This window comes from Delphinapterus leucas, chromosome 8 (genome assembly GCF_059928025.1).
Source record: "Delphinapterus leucas isolate spDelLeu-1000000601 "Yukka" chromosome 8, BTC_Dleu_Yukka2, whole genome shotgun sequence".
NCBI lineage: Eukaryota > Metazoa > Chordata > Mammalia > Artiodactyla > Monodontidae > Delphinapterus > Delphinapterus leucas.
The window spans coordinates 21070915-21098175 of record NC_143136.1 but is presented as its reverse complement, the minus strand read 5'-3'; the positions used below and the strand labels follow the sequence as shown (position 1 = coordinate 21098175).

Here is a 27261-nt window from a genome sequence, read left to right as displayed (position 1 = left end):
GGAAGTGGAGATGGGCGAGTGGGCGTGCGCGCACGCAGAGGCCCGCGCGCGGGAGTGTCGGGGGAAGGGGGTGGTCTCCAAAAGGGGGAGGGGAGAAGGCAGGGGGCGGGGAGAAGCAGGGCCCTTTAGGACCCGGCTGCGGCGGCGGGGGAGGAGAAAGAAGCGGAGGAGGCGGCTCCCGCGCTCGCTGGGCCGTGCCACCTGCCCGCTCGCTCGCCGCCGTCGCGCTCACCGCCGCCAACATGCTGCCGAGACTGGGCGGCCCCGCGCTGCCGTTGCTGCCGCCGCTGCTGCTGCTGCTGCTGGGCGCGGGCGGCGGCGGCCGCGGGGCGCGCGCCGAGGTGCTGTTCCGCTGCCCGCCCTGCACGTCTGAGAGCCTGGCCGCCTGCAAGCCCCCGCCCGCCGCGCAGCCCGCCGCCGAGGCCGGGCCGGCCGGCGACGCCCGCGTGCCCTGCGAGCTGGTCCGGGAGCCGGGCTGCGGCTGCTGCTCCGTGTGCGCCCGGCTGGAGGGCGAGCGGTGCGGCGTGTACACCCCGCGCTGCGGCCAGGGGCTGCGCTGCTATCCCCACCCGGGCTCCGAGCTGCCCCTGCGGGCGCTGGTCCACGGCGAGGGCACTTGCGAAAAGCACGGGGATGCCGAGTACAGCGCCAGCCCCGAGCAGGTTGCAGGTAACGCTGGTTGGGACAACTAGTTCGGAGAAACTTGGAGGGCAGCGGGGGAGCCTGGCTGGCGGCCCTTCTGGAGGGAAGGAATGTGTGGCGGAACCTCAGAGACCGTTTTAGCGGAGGAAGAGCGGAGTCCTGGACCGGCTCTGGGCGATTGTTGGGAGGGGGGACCCGAAAGTCAGGCCCGGGGAGGGGGGAACTGGAGTTCGAGCGTGCGGAAGATCCCTGGCTACTAATTTGGTGGGGAAAAATGGGGAGAGAGAAGGCATCCCTGTTACCATAGGCTTGCCCGGTGGAGTGTACTTCTACTGACTTCTTTTTTTGGAGGGGGGATTTCCTGGGGAGGAGGGTGTCGGTCAGATCGGTGTGAGTAGGAGCTTGAGCTGGTGACCGCCGACCGAAGGTTCCTGGAGAGGTCCTGGTGGAGGACGCCGCCGGGGGCTGAGGCTGGCGGGTACCGGTGACACCAGGGACCTCTAGTGAGAAGGGGGCGCTAGGAGAAGGCAGCGGCGCCTTGAGGTCCCTTCTTTCTGGGATTGTGAGGTGAGAAGAAAGGACTTGTTGGTACTTTGTAGGGTGGGCTGCCTAGGGGGAAAATTAAAAAGGAACGCTGCTATTTCAGAGAGGACGAAGAAGGCTCTTGCTTTTATGTCGGGTGGAACGATAAGAGAGGGACGTTTGGGAGGCGAGGAAGAGACCCCATTCGTTGAGTCACTGTAACTTAAGCCGGGTCGCCGGCTGCGGTCCGGGGCGGGGGCAGCCAGGCCGCTCAGTGTAGCATCTGGGCCCCCGGGCGTCTGGCAGGAGGATGCCTGGGCCGGGGCGCAACTACTCTTACCGGAGCGAGGTGTTGCCCTCCCCCCGCCCCCCATCCTAATTGAGGGAGCTCTTCCTGTCCCATAGAACGGGGGCCCTGAGGTTCTTTGTACGGAGCTCGCATACCCCCAAACAAGTTTTTTTGGGGACACAACCAGGCTATAAAGATCTCTCACGTATTGGTTTTTTTTGTTGTTGTTGTTTTGTTGTCGCTTTTGTTTTTTAAATTACAAAAGCCTCGTGCCCCAGTGGTCTGGAGGAAGCTGTAATTATTTTCCTTCCTCTTGGAGACAGTGGTGAAATGTGTCCACTGCCTGCTGCTGTTGATTAAAAAGCAAGTTTCTCAAACTTAGAGGGAAAAAAAAAAAAGAAGGAAAGAAAGAAAAGAAAAAGTGAGAAATTCGTGCTTGCTTGTCAGCTTCTGCGGTCATTGGCCCCCTCCCGCCCCGGACACCCCCCGCCCCCCCTTCCTTCAGCCTGCTATTGTTTTTTTCCCCTGTTCTCCTTGGGAATACAATTAGGGGTCAGAGTTGAAATCTTTTCTTTGTCGCATTTTGACCTTGAGTGCACAGCAAGTTAGGGCTTCCTCTGAGCGGAACCCCTCAAGTCCCTTTCTTCTCACTCCGGCTTGCTTCCCTCCCTAGCCTGCCTCGAAGTTAACCCTTTCCTCCAGCTTCTCTTAGAAAGTAATAGTAAAAGGGAAAAGACTCAGCAAAGGTCCTTTCACTGTGGGTGCCCATCCCCCCAGTCCCGCGTTCCTCCTCCTTCGCCCCCCAGCACCCCGTGGTCCACCGGGGAGGTACTGTGGTTTCTGAGCTGAACTCTGACAAACTAAACATCTCCCTCAGCAGGGTGAACTTTTGTTGAAAAGGCCTCCACGTTCATAGAAGCGTTTGGATTCTGACTGTTTTAACCAAGTGCGTAGCACATGTCCTTCCTAACCTTCCTAGCCTGGCTGTGTCCCTCAAAAAACTTGTTTGGGGGCATTTTGTCATTCTTCATTCCTCTCGCTGTCTGCCTGAAAACCAGCTGTCCTGACTCCCAGCCCCCAGAGGCAGGTTAGGGTCTTCAGAAGGGAACAGATGCTGGGAATTCTCCCATTCACTCCTCCCTGGAGTCGCCAGGGGAGCTCGGGGACAATGGGGTGAGTTCATGGGAAGAATGTCACTGGATTTTCTGCCTGGTTATGGGACTCCTTTCCGCCAGCCAGCCCCAGCTGCCTCCACAGCCTGCTCCCAGCGGCCAGACAGCCGCCTTCCGCATTTTTCTCCTGTGCTCCAGACTGGGAAGAGGGGACACCAAGGTTGGGGGTGGGCGGAAGCTGAGCGGTGCCCTGGAAAGAAGTGCTAAGAGCGGGGTGTTGGAGGCGTGAAGAGGGCTGAGGGGAAGGGGGCACTGTGAAGAGGAGAGAAGCCTGTGCTTGCTGGGGTGCAGGGGAGAGAGAGGGGCGGGTCTTGAGGCTCCTGTGCAGGAGAGGGTCTTGAGCCAGGGCGGGGATCGGGGTGCTGCGTGGGGACTGCGGGGGTCCGAGTTGGGTGGGGTGTGCCGACAAGAACGTGGCCCCGATGAAACCTTAGCGCTGAATGCTGCCGCCTCCTCTCCGTCTCCCATTTCTCCTCCCCCCTCTGAAGAATGACCCCCCCCCAGCCCCATCCCAGCCTGCATTCCTCTTTGAGCAGGTTGCTTTTGAGAATTTTAAACATACCCTCTTATTTCGAGGCAGCAAACCCCAGCAGTTCCGGCTTTGCTGTTAGCTCTTTTGTCTTTGTTCCCTGGACTCAGGGGCTGTGTTGCTGGCTTCCTGGGGATGGCTGGGATGCAGGGGGTGGGGGTGGGCACATCAGCGGGTGCTGAGCCTGCATCCCATGGGGGTGATGGGCTGGGACTTGGTGGTTCAAAGAAACCCAGAAGTCAGACGGAGGCGCGGATTGTGGGGTGGGGGCTTAGAGTGGGTGGGCCTGGAAGAAAAACAGGAGGGGGACCCTGAGATCTGCGTGAAGTCTGGACCTGAGAAATGCGTGGGTGTGTTTGGTGGTGGCGTGAGCAGAAGTGCCTAGAAATGTTAGGGAAAGGAAAGGAAGCAGGCCTGGGCCAGTCCGGGCCCTTTCAGAATTCAGGGCCTCGGCCGGGCCGGACTGGCTCCCTCAAGCATCTCCCCTGCCTCCTTCCCTTCCGTGTACAATGCCGGGGATTATGCCGAGGGGCGGAGCTGCCCAAGTGGCCGTCTGGCCCGCTGCACTTATAAAGGTGCTATAGAAATGTGCAGTCATTCAAAGTCTCAGGGCCGGCCGGCGGGCGGGCGGGCGGGCCTGGGGAGGCTTTGCATCTGCAGTTGCTGGGGGAGCATAAAGGGGGGCAGAGGCGAGGGCTGATTTACAGTGGTTCAGTGCAGCTTCAAAGAAGGGGGAGAAAAAGCAACGGGACTTCTGGCTCAGAGCGCTGCTTTGCATCTTGTCTTGCATAAATTTGCATACTGAGTTCAAAGTCGTAAAATAGTCTTGGGGAATGAGTGGGACCTACTGTCACTGATTGCTAGCGTCACTACCTTCCCCCACCCCCCACCCTAGACAGAATACCCAGAACTAGCTCTGCTAAGCTGCTCTGCCTCAGTGTGTTGGAAGGGGAGATGGGGGACTGGAGGGCTGCTGCTTCTGGGTCCCTCTGGGGAGACCGGAGATCTGTAGTTCCTTGACTACAGGGATTAAGCAGGGTGTGGCTCTGTGCGCTGTGGCCTCGGAAGCAGGGCTGGTCTGGAGGGTGTACTCCACAGGTCCCGAACCAACTAGGCAGAGGCAGGCAGTGTTGGAGTCTTTGCCCGCAGTCTCCCTGCTCACCTTCCACTCCCATCCAGAGTGTTCACGGAGATTGTTCCCAATGTGTAGTGATAATGACCCCATCTGTTCCTTTGATGAGATATTTGAGGAAGCTTTGAGAAAAAAAAAATCCTATTAACAGTGTCAAAAGATCTTACAAAAACAAAACCAGAGGTAAGGAGTCTCTGAATTAGAATAGGTGGTGGAGGACAGGGGGAAAGAAAAACCCATCTATTGTGGACATGAGGGTCTGTCTATGCAGTGGTTCTTGACCTAATTGGACCCTTGAGTTTCCTGGCAGGCAAAGGGAAAAGGGAGGGTTAGATGGTTCTCATTATTAGCTTACCTTAGCAGTGAGCTTTAAAATAAACTTTTCAGGCACATCATTCCTTTGGGGGAAAGAATTTCTACAGAAATGCCTGCAAGGTGCCTGAGAGTCGGGATGTGTTCAATCACCAGCTGTCAGACACTGAGGGTGACTTTGAGAGCATCACTGTTCTCTAGCCCATTTATCAGGTTAGCTTCTCGGTTCTTAGATTAGCTATTCTCTGCTGTAGAAAATGGGACACACAATTGCTAAGTTCTGATATGAGCAGGTTCCAAAAATTCGTGGTTCTAATGAAATGCAGGACAGGAGTACCCAAGGCGGGGAGGGGTGGGCAGGGCAGGGGCTGCTAAAGGGAATGAGGGAGAAGTAGAAAATGAACAGGCTGTGCCCATGTTTGGTTTTGTTATTGGTCCTCCTCACATACTACAAAACCGTACCAAAAAAAACAAGGCTTGTTTATCATTATCATTATTTTTTAAAGAGACTGCATATCCAGGCACTGCATTTAGTTTTAGTCTCTCTTTTCTCTGTGTTCCCAGCTCCCCTTTTCCTTCTCTGCTTTCTCCATCCTGTCTTCACAACCCACTCTGGACCGTTCTTTCTTTCCCATGCTTCTCCCACTATAATTCTAGCACACCTGGCTGGTTGCTAAGCAAGCAGGTGGACAGGGCTCGAGAAAGTGACATGGGAAATAGATTGGCCCGGCCTTCCTCAGGGATCCAAGTAGATGGAGACCACGTAGATGATTGGGGATTGGCGTGTTTGAACCAAATCTGACCCTTAAATGAGGAGGGCAGTTGACTGGCAGTGCAGGGGCTGGGCTTCGTGGGCGGAGGTGCCTGCTAGGGCTGCTTCTGCCAAAACCAAGGCACGGGGGAGCGAGGTTATACTTCTAATGCGGCAGGGTGCTGGCGATCTGGTTGGCAGATGTTTGGAGCCCCTCTGCTTCTCCTTGCTGTCTCTGGCCAGCATTTCGCTGAGATGGCAGGCAGCCTCCCGCCTGACCTCATCCTGGTATGAACTGCTTCTCTGCCTGCTTTGTCTCCTGTCTTACAGCATCCCTGCAAGGGAGGCTATTTACCTCCATTCCTCAGGTGTGGACCCTGGGGCTCAATGGAGGGGCCACCTGAGCAGCTAAGTAGTGAGGTGAGAGGCTAACCTGGCCGCCTTTCCTCTGTACCCCTCTGCCTCTGTGACCAAGCAAGTGCGTGCGGGCTGTTGGCAGAAAAAACCTTTGACCCCCGTCAGCCAGAAGGTTTGTTCCTGGACACCTGCCACGTGCAGGTGATGCTTGGGCCACCGTTCAGTTATTTGCATTCCCTTGACTCTTTGGAGAGGCCCAAGTCCTAGAACTTGGGGAATTCAGAAATGGAAGTGGCCAGTGTGCAGTAGTCAGGAGGGGCAGAAGGGTTCCGGGACAGGCCTCTAGAGAGAAGAGCTCTCTGGCAGTGGATGAATGTGGAAGCAGCCTGGCCTTTGCTGGAAGATTGACCTGGGTTCCAATGCAGGCCCGTCTCTGAGAACCTGAGTGATGATGGGCCAGGGTCTTATCTTTTGGTGAAATGGGGATGATGGTATTTCTCAAATGGGGTACATGTGAGGTCAGCTATGATAATGCAAAATGCCTGGCACGTAGTAGGTTCTCTTAGCTGCCTTAATCTTGACAAGCGACGTCTCCTCTCTGACACTTAGGCGACCTTTAAAACAAAGGCCAAACTGGCTGTGTCAGGCGGGCCACCTGTCTCTGAAGGTTGTACCAGGCGCTAAGGGGCCTCATCCTGGTGTGAAGTGGCTTTGGTTCAAAACCCAGTTTCCTACCACGTACTTGCCACTCGAGGCAAGAGATATATTCTCTCTGAGCCTCAGTTTCCTTATCTGTAAATGAGGAATTGATAGCACCAATAGGGTCACATCTGTGTGTGTGTGTGCTTGCGTGTGGTGTGTGTACAGGTAGATAATACATAAAAAGTCTACTTGGGTGTTGGGTGTTTTTTGTTTTTTTCTGTAACAAGCCACTTGATTTCCATCTCTCCACTTATAAAATGGAAGCATCCATACCTCTGACCCATTTTCACAGACAGACTGTAGTGGAGCTGTTTGTGGAAAAGGTAATGAAACTATTTTCAATGCAGAATAAACCCAGTTGACAATAAACAGATGGCCTGAGGTCCAGGGCTTGCACGTTTTATGGATAAGTTAGGTGATGCTCTTTAGGGCTCGTGCGCTAGGATCTGGAGCTGACCAAGATTCTTCTGGCAGCTTCACTGTAGTGCCCGAATGGGGGTGGAGGGACTGTAGGGGGCAGAGGGGGCCCCAGAGTTTGACCCTGGGTACTCTTGCTGGCCTTGCTACCGAGAAATGGGACAGGTTGAATTGGACATTAGGAGGAACACCGGCACCCAGAAGCTGAGTCCTGCCTTCACTTGCCAGCCGACCTCTAGGACCCAGCTCTCCAGTTGCTGGAGTTCAGAGGACTGGGGAATCCCTGAGGCCACATTTCAGGGGTGGGCAGCACCTTCCTCCACCGATGGCCTCCACAGGACACCTGCTAGGACCCAGGCTTTAGCAGAAGAGGGTCAGAACCAGTGTGTACTAACACGTTTGGTACACGGCGTGTGCCGGGTGAGCTGTGTCGTATTGTCAGTGCAGCCAGTGAAGACCCCATGGTGCCCGTTTCCTGCCCCAGGAAAGTGGGCTTTCGGGTCCATCCTGTCAGGGCCTAGGGTGCCAGAAAGTTGAACATGATCCTGGCAAAGAAACTGGATGTTCTATCCAAAAGAGCGATGTTTTCTCACTACGCCGTCTCCAGCGTTGACCTCACTCCCCAGTGGGGTGGGGCCTGAGGGGTTCTCAACAGGCATGGGGAAGTGTCTTCTGGGCCCTCGGGTTCTTCCTGATGTCTGATTCCACCTGTGGTCCCGGAAAGCCCTCTGAATGGCCCGTCTGGCCCCGATGACATGACACTGTCTGTTGTCAAGCATCTGAGGGAGTTGAGGCCCCAGGAGCAGAGAAGCTGGATGCTTGAGTCTTCAGGGGTCAGCGGATGCTTGTGGTGAAACCAGGGACAATAGGGACAAAGCACAGTGTTTGCCACTGGGCATCTGGGGTGGACGGTAAACTCCGAGGACCTTGGTGGTGGGGGGAGGAGGGGGGAGGAGAGGCAAAGCTCTCCTTACAGAGGGGTTGGTGGGTCCAGAGAAATGTGTTGGCTTTCAGGTTCCAGAGTAACTGCCCCCTCCCTTACCCTCTCCCCGACTCCGAATAGAGTGGATGGACTCTAGGAGATTTTTTTTCCTACTGGAAAATGGACCATCTCCCTCTGTCCCTCCCCCTGCTTGGCTTCTGATCCTCGACCCTCCCCTCCCCCTCTGGGGCCACTCCTGTTCCTTAACAAAGCCAAGGAAGATCTGGGCTGGCTCAGCTCCTGGGTGTCAGTCAGGACGCAGAGGGAGACCTTGCTCAGAAAGCCGGCTCCCCCGGAAAGAAATACAGAGTCGACTGTAGTGAGGAATTGTTTCCTTTCCCCCTTTTTTTTGTAGGGGGGGAGGGGGGCATTTGGCAGCCCTTGGGGCCCCTTCTGGCCGCCAGCCCCACATCTCTTCCTGGCTCTTGGGAGGCAGGGCAGGAGTGAAGTTTGGGGAGAAGGGAGCAGGGCCTGGCAAACCTCCAGCTGCCGGCCTGGGGAATTGGCCCACAGGCCCTGGTTAAGTTGGCCTCGAGCAGAGCCTGGGGAGGTTTCTAATTAGTGGACGGGTGTAGGTGTGTCAGCCTGTGTTCATTCAAGGAACTGAGCTCTGCGGGTGAGGAAGCCCTGAGGGGAGGGGCACCGGCCTGGGGAGGCCTTGGTAAGTTGGGGAGGAGGGGGGAGGCTCAGGGGTTCCTTCCTGATAGGGGTTGAGGAGATGGGGACCTTCTAGCTGGAGTGATCTGAGTTGGATTGTAGGGGTGCAGTGAGCAAAGGGTCTGCCTCGAAGGGTAAATGACAAAATACATAAGCATAATTAAAATTGCTTTTTTTCTAGATATTGTCTACTTCTACCCAAATGCCTGTAGTTTTTTGTTTTGTTTTAAAATATTTTGGCCACACCGAGCGGCATGTGGGATCTTAGTTCCCTGAGCATGGATCTAACCCGCGCCCCCTGCATTGGAAGCATGGAGTCTTCACCATTGGACCGCCAGGGAAGTCTGACTGTAGGTTTTTTGCTTTTTCTAGCTGTTTTAGCCTCAAGATTCTCCCCACTTGACAGGTGAAGAAATCAAGGCCGTATTCAGGTTCAAATGCCAAGGCAAGTGCAGACCAGAATGGACGGACCAGAACGGAGTCTGGGTCTCCAGATTCTCGTTCCAGAGCTCCATTCCATCAGACTCAAACATGCAGAGAAGCAGTGAATTATATACTGCTGCTTGGAAAAGCTCCTTTTCCCTGGGAGGTAGTAATTAAGGCATAACTTCTCAAAAAATGTTCCTTTATGCAACTCCCCGGGAAGTCTCTTTTAGGTCTATTGTCTCGACTTCTGGATGGAGGTGCCAAGTTGCCTGTGGATGGGGAACTTACTTTCTTTCTTTCTTTTTTTTTTTTTTTTTTGGGAACTTACTTTCTAAAGTGCCTGAGGCCAAGACAAAATGAAAATGACAGTTCCCCTGGGCCCTGCCCTTGCAATTGCCTGATAAGGCTGGGTGGTTTCTATAGCGACACTGGCAGGAGGTGTGTCAGGCAAGATAAAGGGGGGTGGGGGAGGAATGGGTTTACTGGATCCTAAGGGCTTTTGGGGTTGGGTGGGGGCCGCTGGCTTATGACTGATGGCTTCCTTCCCTGGGAAGATGAGGGAGTGTCCTGTGGAGATGGGAAGAGAGACAAGGTGATGGGGAACAGTAGAAAGGAAGCCCTGGGGTTACAAGGTCTTGGTCAGGAGTTTACCAGGATACCAATGCCCAAATGCCATTCTGGTTGGTTAAGAGCTATGGAGTTAAACCACCTGGGATTTGGTTTTGGCTCTGCTGTTGCTGCTTAATTTTGTGCCACTGGCCTCATACCCTATGGCTTCTTAGCCAAGCATGAGAGGACATAAGAAATTATCAACCTCGTGTGATTGCTTGATGATAAAACAAAGTTCTGTACACAAGCCACTTAGCTAGCACAGGGTTAGAAACTCAGAGAATCAGGTGAGTTGTACTGATGGTGATACCTCTCCCCTCTCTTCTCCCTCTGATGTCAACACACAGAACAGAAGAAGGCAAATGCTTGTTTTTTAGCTGTTTGCTGATTGGCCAGGTTTATTAAGAAGGGGCACTTAAGAATCCTGCAAGGAAGTGTGGCTGCTTCCACAGGGTGTGGCTTACCTGGACAGCTGCCCTTTGCTTTGGAAAGTCCAGAATGGAGTCAGTGGTGGAGGGATTTCCAGAGGGCAGTCATGACCTCATTGTGGTTCTGCCATGGCTGACCTTGGACCAAGGTCCATGCATGCCCCTTGAGGGGAGGATTCTTACTTGAGGCCCTGCTAGTTAGCTCTGGTTCCTTTGCTGCCTCTAAACCAAGAGAGCATAACCAAGGAAGACAACTGATGTGCTGCAGGTTTATATCATACAAAATTAGTGAACTTTTAGTGGAAGGAAAAGAAAGCATGGTGACCTATTTAAAGACACTTATTTATATTCAAGACACTTCTTGTGCTGGTTTGAGAGTGTGGCCGGCAATCCTGGACATCTTTGCAGGTTTTCAGTTTCTTTTTGCATCCTTTGGGTTCAGTTTGTCAGGCCTGGGATAGCTGGGAGACGTCTGGGGATGGAGAAGAATTGGCAGAAGGAGAGGGTGGAAGGAGAGAGGTGAGTGGGACCCTGTGTTTATGGTCCATGGGAGCTGGTCTGTGTGGTGACATCAGAGCTGAGTGCAGGGACAGTTGTTTGAATGTGGGTCCTGGTAGAGGGAAGTAGCCTTCCTCTCCAATTCATGCTTCTGTTCGCTCAGTGCCTTTCTTCTCTCCTAACCACTCTTGCTGCTCTGGGGCTTAGGTGGTGAGGGAGAGACGAGAAACATGAAAAAAAAGAAGTAATATAACAGGATACTCTAGGCCAGAGCGCGGTGGAATGCTCTTTGGGTAGTCAACTTTCCTAATGTTTAAACACTGATTGAGCACAGGTACAAGCTATGAGACTGACTCTATGCAGATGCAGTTATCATACCACCTGTAGCACATGCTTTTTTTAAAAAATTTTTATTTTATATTGGAGTAGAGTTGATTCACAATGTTGTGTTAGTTTCAGGTGTAAAGCAAAGTGATTCAGTTATACATATACATGTATCTATTCTTTTCCAAATTCTTTTCCCATGTAGGTTATTACAGTATTGAACAGAGTTCCCTGTGCTATACATATACAGTAGGTCCTTGTTGGTTATCTATTTTATTTTTTGGCTGTGCCATGCAGCATGTGGGAGCTTAGTTCCCCGACCAGGGATCTAACCCGCGCCCCCTGCATTGAAAACATGGAGTCTTAACCACTGGACCGCCAGGGAAATCTGGTTATCTATTTTTTTTTTTATATACAGATAGCCTTTTCAAAAATTAATTAATTAATTAATTTTTGGCTGTGTTGGGTCTTCGTTGCTGCGAGCGGACTTTCTCTAGTTGCGGCGAGCGGGGGCTACTCTTCGTTGCGGTGCGCGGACTTCTCATTGCGGTGGCTTCTCTTGTTGCGGAGCACGGGCTCTAGGCACGCGAGCTTCAGTAGTTGTGGCATGTGGGTTCAGTAGTTGTGGCTCGCGGGCTCTAGAGCACAGGCTCAGTAGTTGTGGCGCACGGGCTTAGTTGCTCCGTGGCATGTGGGATCTTCCCCGACCAGGGATTGAACCTGTGTCCCCTGCATAAGCAGGTGGATTCTTGACCACTGAGTCACCGGGGAAGTCCTGGTTATCTATTTTAAATAGATCAGTGTGTACATGTCAGTCCCAAACTCCCAAGCTATCCCTCTCCCACAGCACATGCTGTTTGATCCTGGAGGGGAGCAAGAAAAGCATTTGAAAAAGTTGGATATTATCTAAGAAGAAACCAAGTCAGTAGAGATGTATATACATTTCATGTAAGTAAACGGGTGCTGTTTTAGCCTTTTGACCAAGGCTCTTGGGAAGACCTTGATGTGAAATCATGGGACCCCTCTCTGGTGGATAAAGTTACAGAAGGAAAAGAATCTCCAGTCTTGGAAGACGAAAGCGCAATCCCCTTCTTCCAAAAAGGCAGATTGACACACAAAATGTCTCCCTTCCTGCCCTCCTTTCATGATGTGTACTTTGTTTTACACTCTATGGAAGCTAAGTACAAGTTTGTGTCTTCAAGAAGCTCCCTCCTTTGGAGGAGGAAGGAAAAGCATGGACCCATGGCTTTGTGCCAGCGCACTCAGGCTACAGGGCTGTGAAGGAAGCTGAGTCCAATGACAAGAGTGCTTGGCCCAGGGATGCCCGTCATCCACTCAATCAAGTGGCCTTTGGACACTTGGAGGCCATATTGTCCATCCTCCTTCCTCCCAAACGATACCAGAGGAAGATGTGTAATTTTTTTCCACCTGCAATTTGGTACTTATTTTAGTTCTTCCTCTGAAACTCGGGTGGCTTCTAACGTGGATCTCTCCTATTTCGGTTTAAGGCTGCCACCTCCCTGCTCCTTAGGAAGCCAGAACAGCTGTTTCCCTTCCTTTGGGCATGAGTGGCCCTTGAGTATTGATTCCTGCATCTTCTCCTCCTTGACCCTGTGACCCGCTTCCACTCTCTTCGAGTCTTTCCTCTGACTCATTTCCCAGTTCTTCATGCTTCACAGACCTGGCCGGGAGCCCGTGGTCAGTCTCCGACTGGCAGGCAGGTGGCTCTTGTGACACTGGCCTCTGAGAGTGGCACTGAAGTTGGCCATGTCACTGTGATTTGGTCCTCCTCCAGCCAGTGGGGTTCAAGGGGCACCCGTATTTACTGATACCCCTGCTTGACAAGGAGGGTGAGAGGTGGATGGAGTGAGTTTCTTTTAAAAGAAAACTTTAAAAATGCGGAGAAATACTAAGAATGACATAATAATGCCAATCTACCGCCCACAGCTGGGAACGTTGATATTTCGTCGTCATATTTACTTCAAGTCTTTTTTTTAAGCTTCCGCTGATGGCCCTCCCCACCAGCCACCTGTTCCCTGTCCCTCCTCCCCAGAAACAACCACTAGCATTATTTAGTGTTTCTCTTTCTTAGCTAAACAGGTTTGCTAATGAATGACCAATATTTCAGAGTCATTCTCTGAGATAATGGAAAATGTACATAAAAGGTTTCATTCTGCAACTTTTTCCCCCGTCCACTTTAGGTTTTGAGATCTACCCATGTTGATAGACACAGGTCAGAGCTATACCTTTTTTTTTTTTTGGGGTACCTTGGCCTGTCACTGTTGCGGCCCCTCCCGTTGCGGAGCACAGGCTCCGGACACGCAGGCTCAGTGCCCATGGCTCACGGGCCCAGCCGCTCCGCGGCATGTGGGATCTTCCTGGACCGGGGCACGAACCCGTGTCCCTTGCATCGGCAGGCGGACTCTCAACCACTGCGCCACCAGGGAAGCCCTGTATTGAACGTTTTTGTGCACATGTCAGAGAGAAGTAGAATTACTGGGTCAGGCACACTCTTCCCATAAGCCTTTGGTCCACGTTTGCACCAAAGCACACTCTCCGCTCACTTGGGCCTTCAGCAGGTAGGTCCCCTTGCCAGGTTCTCAGATGGCTTTAGCTGAACCAGACGAGAAACGTTGGGGACTCACGGGAAGGAGGGAAAAGCTGATAGTACTGTTGACCATCTTGATATCAATTTCTCTGGCTCTTCAAGGACAGACTGGCTCGCAGAACCCCAGAGGACCGTGGCTGAATTTGAGCATGTTTTTGTTTTCTCAAACTGTCTGCCTCAGCCCTGACCCTCCCCAGGTCTTGGCGATTCCAGGAATGACCCTGGCGTTTTATGAAGCACTCCTTTGGAGAGCGCAGAGGTAGGGAGGCCCTGCGCTTTCTGGCCACTCGAGGGGGAGCCCGCGATGAGAGATGCTCTAGAAAACCTCCATGATGCTTGGCCGAGGAGGGCCCCTGTATGTGCATCTAAGCATATACATGTGCCTGTTTCTGAACCCGCACGTCAGTGGGTGCAAGGAGCTTACGAGGCTTCGTCTTTGCAAAGTGTACACGTGAAGCCGTATCTCTTGGATAGAAGCCTTTTCTCTCATCACCAAGAAATTCTTCAGGAAACCGAGGCAGGAATCACAGAGGAATGGGGCCCTGAGCTGGAAGGTGGTTGTTAAAAGTACAGAGTCCTTGACCCCTCCTGCCTGCCCCGCCCCAAGGCTTGCTGTCTCCGAAGCTCTGGGGCTGGAGTGTAGGACTTTATTTTTCGTAGGCTCTTCAGATGATTTCTGATGAACAGCTACAATTGGGAACTGTTTGCCTGGCCTAACTCTCTGAATTTACAGCTGAGCACACCGGGGCCTGCACATCTGAAACACCCAGCCTGGCATCATTCAGAATCCCAGGCCTGGCGGTAACGTCAGGATCAGAACCTTGGGCCTCTGGCTTTCCGGCCAGTGATGCCCTTCTTGCCACACTAGAACCGGTTGGCCAAAGCTTCGAGCTCCAGAGCCTGTGTTCCAAAGGAAATCCAAAAAGGGCTCAGAGTGGCGTGGCAGGTAGTTGGCCCTGTCTGCCCTCCTGTTGTCCACCGTCGCCGTTATCTCCAGTAGCGGTTCCTTCCCTGTATGAGGATGGGGCTGGGTGCCTACTGGCCATCCCACTCCACAGACTTCACCCAGCTCTGCAGCCCTTAGCTAGGTGATGGGCTCGTGGTAGCTGTCGGTGCAGGGAGATGGTCTCAAGGTGAGAAAGGCCAGTTCCCGCCCTTGTGTGATGTGATCACCTGTGGGACCTATGGGTCTAGAACATCAGAGGAGGCTGCTTGTTTGCAGCCATTTCCTTACGTACGGGTGGGCGGCGGGTGTCATCAGAGAGGAGACCTTTTGTTCAGAAACCATACTGAGGAGGTACGGCCTGTTGCCGAAGGGGTTTTTCCCAGAACGAGGTGGCATCTGAGAGATGTCAGGTTTGCTTAGCTGGCTCCGTAGCAGGGAGCAGGGGCTCAGAGAATGGGAAGGGAGTTTGGAGTGAAGCTGGGTGTCGGCAGGGCGTAGACGGCCCGTGCAGGAACGCCGTTAGCTGGGCTGGAATGCCACCACGTGAGACATCCACGCACGTACTACTCAGGATTCCAGTGTAAGAGGCCGCCACTGCCTGCCCGCCTGTGACAGGCTAAGAAAAGGTGGAGGAAGGCACATGATGTCTCTCACCCAGAGAGACTAAGGACTTCAGGTTTAACCTTAGCTGAAAATTAACCAATAGGCCCCCTTCCTACCCCACCCGTTTCTAACTTCTGCCCCTGACGATGTCCTCCCACTCCCCCACCTCCCAGCAAGGCCTGAATCACCCACCCTGGCTTCTGGGTGGGTTGTGCTGTTGACCAAAGTGGCCGTATGCTAGGTGAAGTTAAGTGAGCAGTCAGCCATACAAAGGGACCGGCTTCAGAGCCTCTCCAACAAAATCTGCTTCCCCTGTGTGTTGGTGCGTTTACCTGTGAACCCTGCCTCACCTATGCATGCACGGTGGTTATGAGACTCCACCTATCTTTCCTCCCTCTCTCCTCCTTCCCTCTCCCCCTTCTTTCTTGCCTTCCTTCCTCCCATCTTTCCTTTGCCTAAATTCTGTAAGCAAAGTTAAAGTAATTTTGGCAAATCCACCCTTGCCCAAGGACTTCATCAGATGGCAGAGAGCTTTGATGTTTAGCAACATATGGAATTTATACAATCAACAGAATCAAGCTTTAGAAGAAAGATGTAGAAAGATGTAGATGCAGAACTCTTTTATAACTCATTTTTCCCCCCATGCATTGGCCGTTCTGCAGACCAGGTATCACCCACCCTTCCCCTCTACCAAACAGATGCACCTTTCATTTACTCTTTCAAGAACTAGATCATCTACACATTTCTTCCAAAGCCTGATTCTGCCCACATTGGGGGTTTGAGTGGTGCTGATGCTGTAGCCTATTTAAGTAGCAGCCTTCACTTCAGTTGGGTGATGATTCTCATTTTTCAGACATAAGACATTAGAGCTCAGAAAGGTTAAAGGGTCTGGCCAAAATCACGGGTGAATTGTCGGTGGCAAAGCCAGGATTGGAATTCAAGGCTCTTGACTCCTGGGGTTCTTTGCCCATTCGAGTTTGTGAATGAATTGTCCACTGCCATGGATATTAGTGGAGAAGTCGTCCTGGAGGGAGGAGGAAGATGGTAGTTTGTATTTATTCTTTTGCCCAACATATGTCAAGGTTAAGTGCATTTTGGGAGAAATCAACAAAGAAGGAGCCATGTGAGTTCTGTGCCCAGCCAGGGTGGAACCAGGAAAGCAGCCAGCATTCCCCTGGCCTGTTACTTGGAATCCATTCTCAAAGGGCCTGGAATGCTATTACCTGTTGAAGGAGGTGAGTTCACTGGAGGGAGTGATGGATTTAGGGTTGGGTTAGATCATCTCTGTGTTGCCCTCAGCTCTTAGGTTTCCAAATAATCATGAGATAGACTGAGGAGAAGGTTGGAAAATGGCTAGGCTTTCTTCAGAATAAAGAAAAGAAAAGAAGAAAGAAAGGAGATGTATTAACCTCTTATGAAGATGTGTGATGCTTTTGGGAAGAGGTCTCCTTTTCTCACCAGGCCTGCATGAGGACAGATGCCTCACACCGTAAGCAGGAAGGGGTAGGGGGTTGCTGTTAGATTCTTAAGGCTTGTTTTCCTCAGAGTGCTCTAAGGTCTCCGGTAGATCAGGAGTTGCCAACTGTCAAATGGAGCAGAGGTCGGAGCATCGCAATAGGAGAAAGTGAAGTTTCATGAGAGAAAGGGTCTTCATCCGTTGAGTAAGGTTGTCAGTGCTACAGTCAAGCCACATGACACTGCGGGGGAAAGGACTGTGCCAAACTTAAGTTTTAAAGCCAGAGTGTCAGTGCACAGAAGTAGGCATCTTTTTGCTCCTGGACTGTCCCCCTCCAGCTGCCCTGCTCGGCTAGCTTAGTAAGGCCGGGTCACAGGGCGGTGCGGGGACCCCAGGCCAGTCGTGGAGCACCTCTGGTGACAGCAGAGAGGTTGTGCGTGCTCCTCTTGGACCCAGGTGCTGGTCCTTCTGGGCCTTGGGTTTGCTGTCTGTAAAATAGGACACCTCGTCCGTGTCCTCTGGGTCCATCTGTCTCGCATTCAGCTCTCCTCCAGGTGTGTTAAGGTGGGAAGGTGTGGCAGTGCCCCTACGGCAGGACGGGCCTTCTCCCCGCCCTTCAAGCCTCCCACAAGGGAGACTCTACTCTCCCTCTGTCACCTCCCCCACTTGTCTTTGGAAAAGCTTGACCTTCTGTACGTAATTGGGAAACTCCCTTCTTCAGCGTTGACCCATTTCCTGGGTCACTAGGTAGAGAACAGCTACTGCTTACTAACCCTTACGGGGACATCTCTTCAGGAATCTTGGAGGTCCCCGTCAGTCATCTCTAAGCCCGCAGGCTGTTCTAGTTATGTGATTTGGGTTGCTAAGAACCATCTCTTAGAGTGACCTTTGCACTGTAGCCCATGGAGCTGCATACATAAGTGGTTGCTTAATAAATATTATTCTGAACCGAACTCTCCTAGGCAGAAAAAAAAATGCAACTTGGTATTTTTGTTCTGAGGGCAGATTCCATCTCTAGCTGGAGTTCTCCATGTGGAATGTTTTCCTGCGGACTGCGCTGTCACACCTATAAGGGAACATATGGGCAGAGCTTGGTAACGTGTGATAATGTCCTTGTCCAGCAGAGTGTGCGGGTGTGGTGCCGTGTGGGTGCTTCCCTGAGTGTGGGACGCAGAGGAAGCAGCTGAGGGCGAGCCCCTTGTGCCGGCACTGCGTATGCATGCAGCAGCCCTCGGAATCCTCTCTGCCACCCATTGGAGGTGGATCCTGTTTGTGCGTGTTTTACGGATGAGCAGTGAAGGCACAGAGAGCTTAAGTAACTTGTCCAGGGCTGCACAGCTCAGTGGTAAAGCTAGGATTCAGCCAGGCAATCAGACTTTGGAGGCTGAATGCCTGAACCTCTTTGGCTGGGGATAGGATCAGTCAAGGAATCAAGGCTCTTCTCAGCCTACAGTCCTTTCTGATCTCCACCCAGTCAACAATTGCATTTCCCTGTCCTGGGCTTCCACTTCAAGATGTGGGGTGTCAGCACCTGCGTCAGCAGACCAGGCCCATGGATTTCCTCATCTTATTGGCACTTTCGTTGGCAATGATGAGATCGATAAAGGAATGGAATGAAACATACCCTTGAACCCAGGTGGCTTCCGTGAGGGTGGACGAACTGACCTTCCGCTCAGAGCCGTCAGGGACATCTCAGGACAGGAAGCCACCTCTGTCCTTCTGAGATAGGACTGCCCGCTTGAGCCCTGTCTTCTGGGACCTGGAGTGGGGCTGCATTATGACTTTTGGGGGCACCAGACATGTTTGCCTTTGTGGGCAAACACAGAAGAATTAGAAAATCGTATTTTATAACTGCAAACGTATCAGTGTTATATGAAGATGTTTGCTTTGACCTAAAAGTTTATTTTTTTCTTCTGATTTTAAAAGAAATGAAAACATTTCCTAGGGCCCTGGGCACTGTGCCCTCTGTGCGTGATGAACAGACCAGCCCTGCCTGGAGCCTGCCGTCCTGAACGTGCATTAACCTGTGTGCTCCTCTCTTCCATCCAGTGTTTCCAGAGCTTGCAGAGGGCCTGGTTCTGAGCGTTAACTGTGGGCTGACCTCTAGGGCTCAGCCAAAGGATGCTTCTTTGGCCCCTGTCAGTGGTACGAGTGCCCGGGAGAGTTAGGGAAGAGGGGTCAGCAGGCTAAGAGTCCTCTGGGGTCCCCACCACCACCACCAAGAAGGAAGGCTCATAGGCCGGAAGTGTTCCTTGTGATGGAACAGTGGTGGAGGGGTCTTAGCCGAGGGAGGGGATACAGTAAAGCTCAGATCTGCTTTATGTGAGGCTGGGAGTCTTCAGCACTGGGCCGGGAACTTCAGGCCTCTGGATCAATCCTAACTGCGAACAGTGGTTTTCAACTGGAGACCATTTGGCAATGTTCGACGTTGCAACGTGTTCGATCGTTGCAGCTCGGGGAGGGTGCCGCTGGCATCTGGTGGGCAGAGGCCCAGGATGGTGCTGGACGTCTTACACAGGACAGCTCCTAACAAAGAATCTTCTGGTCCCAAAGACAGTAGTGCTGGGGTTGGGAGACCCTGATCCCGAGAATGTTCCAGGCATTGGGTTCTGGTGAGTGGAGCCTTCCCAGACGTTCCTGAAGAGGACTAAATGTGGGCCATCCTGCTGTGTTTCAACCTGAGAACGCGGAATTGCAGCCACAGTGGAGACGGGCTGTCTTAATTAAAGCCTCGGGGCAGGCGGGCAAACCTGCCCCCAAAAGAGAGGAACCCGGTGAACTTCTGAGAGTCACAGGCTTCGTGACAGCAGAGCGGATGGTTCCAGAAATGGTGGGAAATTCCCAGAGCCCTTGTCTAATTACTTTGTGAGCAGAACTCAGGGCGTCGGGTGCAGAAGTGGTGTTGAGGTCTCCATAGATGCTCTCTGTCACTGTGGGCAGGAAGCAGGCTGGACAGGGCACGATGAGGATGGGTTTGTTGTGCCCAGGGTGAACTCAGGTATGAGGGGCTGGGCGAGGGCAACCCAGAGGTCTCCATTGTTTCCCCCCTTTGATCCTGCATGGTTCCCAGTGCAGCCGGGGAAGCAGGACTTTTCTAGGCGTCTTGCTCTCTTCCTCCTGTGTTCCCCGGGCCAGCACCTGCAGGGATGAAGACAGGGAGCCTGAAATTGTGTCACCAGGTCCAGGTGCAGAGAAGCAGAGAAGCCTGTAGAAATGGAAATGGCAGAACTGATGGTGAGGATGGAGATGAGTCCCCCCCACGCCCCCCATTTGTGCCAACATCTGCCTTATGCTTCAAGGTTAATGTTAAGCAGAATGGAGGGTTACCTGAATCAGCCCATCTTATTTAATTTTTTTTTTTTTGTGGTACGCGGGCCTCTCACTGCCATGGCCTCTCCTGTTGCGGAGCACATGCTCCGGACGCGAAGGCTCAACGGCCATGGCTCGCGGGCCCAGCCGCTCCGTGGCATGTGGGATCTTCCCGGAGCGGGGCACGAACCCTTGTCCCCGGCATCGGCAGGCGGACTCTCAACCAGTGCGCCACCAGGGAAGCCCAGCCCATCCTATTTATTTGCCAGGTCTGTCTCAGACTCTCGCAAGCCTCTCCTTCAGCCTTCTGCCCTCTACCTCTGGTATCTGAACAGGGACGGTGGGATCATCTTCGTGGTTGGCCTCAGCTGCCTGACCAGTCCCAGGGGAAAGCTGCAGCTGGTCCCCATTCAGGGGAACCGGGCCGGTAGCTGAGCCAGGGAACCAGGACTGCTTCTTTTGGGGCCTCTGGGTTTCTGCTGTTTCAGCTTCAGGGACAGAAAGGGGAGGGCAGGGTGGGTGAGGGAAGTTTGGGGCGGGTGAATGTAGAACGTGGTAGATCAGGACTCCCACCCAACTTGGTGGCAGACGCTTCAAATCAGCCTTCCCCTGCAGGTGGTGCTGGGGCTTCTGGAACAGGATCTAATCTGCGCTTGGTTTATTTACGATAAAATCTGGGCTACCCGGAGCCCCTGGAGAAATAGCCATTCTAGAGAAAAATTTTCCGGGTTTCAAAGGGCTTACTCATTTAAATATTTCCATTATTTTTCTAAAGTTTAGCAATTTTGGATAGATATCTTTCTTAATACTGAATGCTTGTCATGTTTACCCCTTTCCATTTTGGATGCCCCAAAGTCCTATTATCAACACTAGTCTTGTTTCAGGCCATACAACGTGGAAGTTTTCAGGGGTCATCAATGGCTGTGGAGTTGTTTGCTGTGCACCAAATGTCCCCGGAGTTCTTATGTTTGGTTTTTTTACTGTTCTCTTTCCTCTCTGCCATTTGATACTTCTCGCCACTGACCACGTGCCTTCCTTTTTCTCCTTTTAATTTTGTTGATTTTATTCTGTGGTGGCCTTGGAAACCAGACATGCGGAAACCAGGCTTACCTGACCAGTGCTACTGCGAACCGTCGAGGTTCTTCATGCACTGACTTCCCTTGACTTGTGAGGAAAGCATCATGGCTTTACAGTGCATGGATGTGGCGACTGCTGGTCTGATGCTCAGAAGCTTATCCTCCTCTGCTTCCTGCTTCTTGATTGGGTTCCACACGGCAGGGGTAGCAGGTCACTGAGGCAGCTGTCGCCATCATCGTCGTCGTCAAAGTAATCACCACCAGCAGGACATAGGGTTTCTGCGTCCCACACTGTATCTTAACGGCTTTACCTATAACATACTCTCAGCAGTTCTGTAAAGTAGGAACTATTATTATCCAGTAGTTCACGGTTAAGAAAAACAGAGGCACGGTGCGGATATATATGCAGGAGAAATACAGCTGGTATAAAAAGTGGCAGAGCTGGAATTCAATTCGAGTCCGCCCTCCTATCCAGCACTTGCCAGGCTGGAGATTATGTGCCTGGTTCTAAAGGATGCTCCAGCTAGTGAGAACCGACCAGGCATCAGGCCTAGTGCAAAGGGAAGGGATGGGAGTAAACCTCTATTGAACTCCTCCGTTTCCAGGGACCCTGTTGGTGCCCGGTCCCCCAGAGTCTGCTGGAGCATGCTCCGAGGATGCAGGCGCTGGCTCCCCAAGGCACGGAAGAGGGCCCCACACCTTAGCTGGTAAGGGAGTGAACGCCGAAACTCACAATCCAGAGGGGGTGTCATGGCCCCCCTTTTACAGGTAAGGGCCAGCTCTTTCCACCGTATAGCATGCCCAGGACAGCGACCCCCTGAGCCCACCACAGTGTGCCTGAATTCTGAAAGGACTGCCAAGTACTAGGCGCCTCGCCTGAAACCCTTGTGTAGAAATATTGTAAAAGCCATTCGGGTATGTTATCCAGGCTGTAAGTTTTCGGAGGTGCATTAGAGGGGAAGAGAAAATGTGCAAGATTTGTTTGGAAACTCCCACTGCCTGCTCCCTGAGCCCTGCAGGGGGCCGCTCCAGGCAGTGTGGTCGGAGACCCTGTTGGCCCTGCCGTGTCTGCGGGGGGCTGTTTGCACCCCGGCCCACCTAGAGCTTGCCGGAAATTGTCTCCCTGGTTAGGACCCTTCCATACCATTGACTCTGTTCCCTGGCTGGATGTGCCTAAGCCTGCATGAGACCGTGGGAGGGGAGGAGTGCTCTCAGGGCCCCTCCACCTGAGCTGTGTGCACCGTAGGAGCCGTTCCCTATTGCCGGCTGGCTGGAGGTTTAAGAAAGTCGAAAGACTCAGTGGATGGTCCTTGGACAGACATCTGGATGAGGCTACGCGCCCTACGATAAGATGAAACTACAGCGTGGTCATCGTTCCTGTTCTGGGGGCTCTCGATGTAATGGGGGGTGGGGCAGCATGCATAGACAGGAGACAAATCAGGGTCCCGGGATAGTGCTGTGGCAGCCATAGGAGTGGAGCGTCAGGGCAACAAGAGGAGGAAGCAGACGGGCAGATGAAGAGTGATGGCGGAGGGGGCTGGACGCTGTGTTCTTCTGGTGGCAGCGCGGCTCTCCACCTCACTTCCCCGCCAGACACAGCACGGCCCAGTGATCTCTGTGGCATGAGTTTTAAAAGCTCATCCGATCCATGCCTTTTCCGACCAGACATCATGAAGACTTTAAACAGGGGGAGTTAGTGGTGGGTGAATCTCAGAGGTCTTTCAAGGAAGAGTGGTGGACATTACCCGTTCCCCGGTGAGAGCCTTGCCTACATGGTCATCCTTCGTTTGTGCCCCTCTGCTCCCCCACACGCATCCTCCCCCTTGACCTCCTGGGGTGGAGGCAGAGCAGAGTAGGCGACCCAGGCATTTTTCTGGAGTCAGAGAGCCTGCGTTCAGATCCTGGATTGTGATCTTGGTCAAGAAATTGACCTCCGTGAGCCTCAGCTTCTCTGTCTAGAAGTTGGGGGACGTTACTAGTTGTGCTCGTCATTGCTGTGAAACCGAAATTGATCATCCACATAAGTCACTTAGCACCACTGCTTAGATGTTAGTCATCGCCTTCCTTGTCATTATCAGGGGTCCAGATAGTCCCTGGAGGGCCCACCTCTCTGGAAACTGGACCTGCAGCTCTTCCTCCCTCCCTCTCTCTGCAGACAATGGCGAGGACCACTCTGAGGGAGCCCTGGTCGAGAACCACGTGGACGGGAACATGAACTTGTTGGGAGGTGGAGGTGGTGCTGGCCGGAAGCCCCTCAAGTCGGGCATGAAGGAGCTGGCCGTGTTCCGGGAGAAGGTCACGGAACAGCACCGGCAGATGGGCAAGGGTGGCAAACATCACCTCGGCCTGGAGGAGCCCAAGAAGCTGCGGCCGCCACCTGCCAGGGTCAGAACGGGTCGGGTCTGGTTGGAGGGGTGGGAGGACATGTAAAGGGAGTGTCCCAGCAAGCGGGGATGTGGGCCCCCCGATGAGATCCATGTCCTGTGTGTCTGCGGGCAAAGCACTTTCCTTTCTGATTCTGCCACTGACATATTCAGTGACCTTCAGGTTGATCAGTTTCTCTTTGGAGGGGGGGAGCTCAGTATCTTTGGCTGTGAAATGGGCTCTGCGTACGGGTTCTTGAAGTCCTTTCTAAAATCTCCACGTTTCTGCTTGGCTTTGGGACACAGGCAAAGCAATGGATGCTAGAGGTATAGATGGATCCACTCGAGCTTGCCCACTCTTGTTGCAGCTTCCCTCACTCAGCTACCCCACTTCTTCTTTCCAGCTCAGCTTTGCTGTCTAGGCCCTGGTTGGGTTGATGGAAGGGAATGGAGGTTGGGCCACTGGGTGGGTGTAGAGATACTCTAGAGGCAGCCACTTGAATTCAGTATTTGCAAGTAGCTCCCATTTTGACCCCTGAAAGCCGTTGACACAGATGGAGGAGAGGAGGGAATACTTATATGCAGGTGACTTTCTTCAGGGGTGCGGTGGAGCATAATCATGTGGTAGGTAGATTGCTGGGCTGGGTGTCAGAAGTTCCTCGCGCCGCCAGCTAGCTGTGTGGCCTTGGGAAAATCCCTGCAGAAGAATCACGGGCCTGTCCCCACTCTAAGCATCCTCTCTGCGTGCCTGTGCCCACAGACCCCCTGCCAGCAGGAACTGGACCAGGTGCTGGAGCGGATCTCCACCATGCGCCTTCCCGACGAGCGGGGGCCCCTGGAGCACCTCTACTCCTTGCACATCCCCAACTGTGACAAGCATGGCCTGTACAACCTCAAACAGGTGAGCGAGGACCTCCTTGGCCCCGGACCCTGGGTGTGTCTTGTTCTTGCCCCATCACCTGTAAGCCTCTGAGCGGGAGACCTAGTCTTCTGTGAGAAGGCGGGTGGGGATGCCAGCCAAGAGGGGAGGGGATGCCGGCTGCCAGGCCAGGGAAGGCGGGGGCGGGGCTTCTCTTCTTGGCTTCAGGCTTGTCAGAGCCTGACTCCATGTACCCAGCTTACCTGCCAGCATCGCTTGGGGTCCAGGATAGGAGGGAGCCTCTTGGAGGACAAATAGCGCCTCACACCAGTGCTTCTTGATTTTATTGAGCGTTAGAATCACCTGCAGGTGATTCTGGGGCCTCGTCCCCAGAGACTGTCATTCAGACGGTCGAGCGGGATCTGAGAGTTTGCGTTTCTAACCAGCTCTCAGAGGACGCAGGTGATCCGTGGACGGCATTTCCAGAATCACTGATTTGAACCATTGTTGACCAAGTAGACGCTGGTTTTCAAGTATCTCAGGGAATGGAGAATCAGGGGTGGAGAAACGCCACTTGAAATATTTCTAGAAACGGTTAACAGAACAGTGTTATCAGTACATTAGAGAAAATGTAGAAAGTGGAAGTAAGACACCCAGGAGCCCTTTTTCCTCCCCTTTCCATTCTGTTCATATGCCTTCTAATGAACTATGTGTGTATGCGTATTTCCCCTTACCATTATTAATATTGTTTACCTAACCGCGCAGCGTTTGTAGTGATGATTTTTAGTGGCTGTTTAACACGGTCAGTTGTCCTGTCACCTAGTGCACTGCTCACTTCCTCCAGCTCATCCCTGGTATAGGGAGAAAAAGTCTGTGTGCATTTCATGTAAGGCAGAGAGAAGGATTGAGATGGTGTGGACTCCACCGGCCATTCTGTTCTCCAGCAGAGGGTCTGAGCCCAGCTGCACACTGGGCTTCTCTAGGGAGCTTTAAAGAATACAGATGCCTGGGCCTCACCCCCAGAGATCCAGATTTTGTGAGTCTGGGGTGCTTTCTGGGCACCAGATTTTTCAAAGGCTCCCCTGGTGGTCCTAGTGGGAAGTCAGAACTGACTTTTAAAGGGTGGGTGTGCAGAGCCAGGAGATGGGGTACGGGGCTCTGCTGATCCCCCGGGGTGGGGGTGGGGGTCTCACTTCCCCATCTCCTTCACAGCCCAGGCATCTTGCCCTTTGAAATAGCAGTCTAGCGTTAAAAGCTATTGGTTCGTACACCTGCCCTCTAAATGTAAGCCAGCTACTTCGTTTGGAGTTCAAAAGAAATAGTGATCTTCTTTTCTCCTGAAGCTTATGGGTAAACGGGGATTTGCAAGAGGAATAGGCTCATGGGTAAGATCAGGGATCCTGGGAGGGGAATGCCTGGGTTGGCATTTCAGCTGTGGCTCTTACTAGCTCTGTGACATTGGGCAAGTTACTGAACCCATCTGGGCTTCCTTCCGATCGTCCTTAAAATGGTAAAGTAATGGTACCTACTCCACAAGGTGGTTGAGAGGATTAAATGAGTGTATGTTAGGGGCTTCCCTGGTGGCGCAGTGGTTGAGAGTCCGCCTGCCGATGCAGGGGACGCGGGTTCGTGCCCCGGGCCGGGAAGATCCCGCATGCCGCGGAGCGGCTGGGCCCGTGAGCCGTGGCCGCTGAGCCTGCGCGTCCGGAGCCTGTGCTCCGCAACGGGAGAGGCCGCGACAGTGAGAGGCCCGCGTACCTCAAAAAAAAAAAAAAAAGAGCGTACGTTAGATATGAACTGTAAATGAGCAGTGTACATGACTGCTTATGCCACGCCCAGCACATAATAGGACCCGAGCTAACGCTGACTTTTATGTGCATTTTCCACCTCACACTACGAGTGAACTCCTGTACACTGGGTCCCTGGCTGGATGGGACCTCCCCGTGGATGGGGGCTGAGTCTTTCCATCGCGAGGCATCCCCAGCAGCCTTGCTGATAGCCAGAGCACGTCCCTGGGCCAGCAGCACCAGCGTGAGTCACGTTGGAGCTTATTAGCCGTGCAGAATTGCAGGCACACCCAGACCTCATGAATGGAGCCTGCATTTTGGTGGGACCTCCGTTTTATCGGGGTGTCCTCTATGTCCTCCTCTTCTCTCTCCTCAGTGCAAGATGTCTCTGAACGGGCAGCGTGGGGAGTGCTGGTGTGTGAACCCCAACACCGGGAAGCTGATCCAGGGGGCCCCAACCATCCGGGGGGACCCCGAGTGTCATCTCTTCTACAACGAGCAGCAGGGGGCTCGCGGGCTACACACCCAGCGGATGCAGTAAACCTACAGCCAGCCGCCGGTGCCTGGCACCGCCCCCCACCCCTCTCCAAAGCTGGCAGAGCAAGGAGAGCGCTTGTGTGGTGGGTGGAGGGAGGATTTTCCAGGAGTTCTGACACGTGTATTTATATTTGGAAAGAGACCAGCACCGAGCTCAGCACACCCCTCCCCGCCCCCCCTAACCCCCCCACTCCCCGCCTTCCCCCTCCCCAGCTGGAGATGCCTGCACCCTCCCTCCTCGAGTCCCTGCTGGGCAGGAAGCGGGTGGTTGCAGTGCGGAGCTGGGGTAAAGGTTTGGGAGAGGGAAAAAAGAAATTTTTATTTTTGAACCCCTGTGTCTCTTTTGCTTAAGATTAAAGGAAGGAAAAATAAAGCACGTGTCTTTTGCCTGAGTCTTTGGGGCCCCCGTGGGAAAGAGATCTCGAGGCTCACCAGCCTCCTTCCCTCCAGCCTTGGCTGGACTCGCGGGAAAGTGGGACAGGCACGGTCTCGGTTTTCCATTCATAACACAGCAACGAGATGGATGGGGCAGGAAGAGGGGCTATGGAAACTCAAAAGTCCTGAATCCAGGTGGAAGCCTCCACTGCAGCCCTAGGAGTCTGGACTCCCAGCTGAGGCTCTAGCAACCTTCCCGCCCTTGGGTGGGCCCTGGGGGAGGAAGGGTGGAGCCCGTGTCTCTTTCTCTCACATTCAGATGACACTGCAGAGGAAGAAAGGGAGCAGGGAAACAGTGGAATTGGGGTCCTCTGGCCCCTGAAGTCAAGGAGAGCTCCCTTGCCCAGGGGGAGACATCTACTCGGCCCCCAAGGAAAAGGAGTGGGGCTGTTGTGACCTCTGAGAATCCAGGCCTGCTCGCCGATGGGCCCGGGGAGCTGTCTGGCCCCAGAATAGCACGTGTTGACCAATGCGGAGGGACTAGGGAACGAGGCACAGATGTGGGTCTGAAGCACAGTTCTGTGTGAGAGCTC

General features: G+C 53.3%; 1 protein-coding gene across 2 annotated transcripts; it reads left to right on the top strand.

Moving 5' to 3' along the window:
- Positions 1–26666, top strand: IGFBP2 (insulin like growth factor binding protein 2). 2 transcript variants are annotated; one of them, XM_089916396.1, is made up of 5 exons: positions 1–669; positions 21353–21454; positions 22903–23132; positions 23871–24011; positions 26133–26666. In XM_089916396.1, exons 1-5 carry the CDS (start codon positions 243–245, stop codon positions 26295–26297), a joined length of 1065 nt encoding a protein of 354 aa, XP_089772522.1. In that variant the 5' UTR covers positions 1–242; the 3' UTR covers positions 26298–26666. The 2 variants fall into 2 exon arrangements, with proteins under 2 accessions (XP_089772522.1, XP_022423347.1); XM_022567639.2 differs by lacking the exon at positions 21353–21454 and having other exon boundaries at positions 7–669.
- Positions 26667–27261: the final 595 nt, after the last annotated feature.

What these genes read in the sequence shown, in the direction of transcription:
- IGFBP2 (XM_089916396.1), top strand. Translation starts at nt 243, where the DNA reads ATGCTGCCGAGACTGGGCGGCCCCGCGCTGCCGTTGCTGCCGCCGCTG. An exon ending in CAGCCCCGAGCAGGTTGCAG is followed by an intron (nt 670 to 21,352) that starts GTAACGCTGGTT and finishes CTCCGTTTCCAG; the next exon opens with GGACCCTGTTGGTGCCCGGT. An exon ending in GCCTGTACAACCTCAAACAG is followed by an intron (nt 24,012 to 26,132) that starts GTGAGCGAGGAC and finishes CTCTCTCCTCAG; the next exon opens with TGCAAGATGTCTCTGAACGG.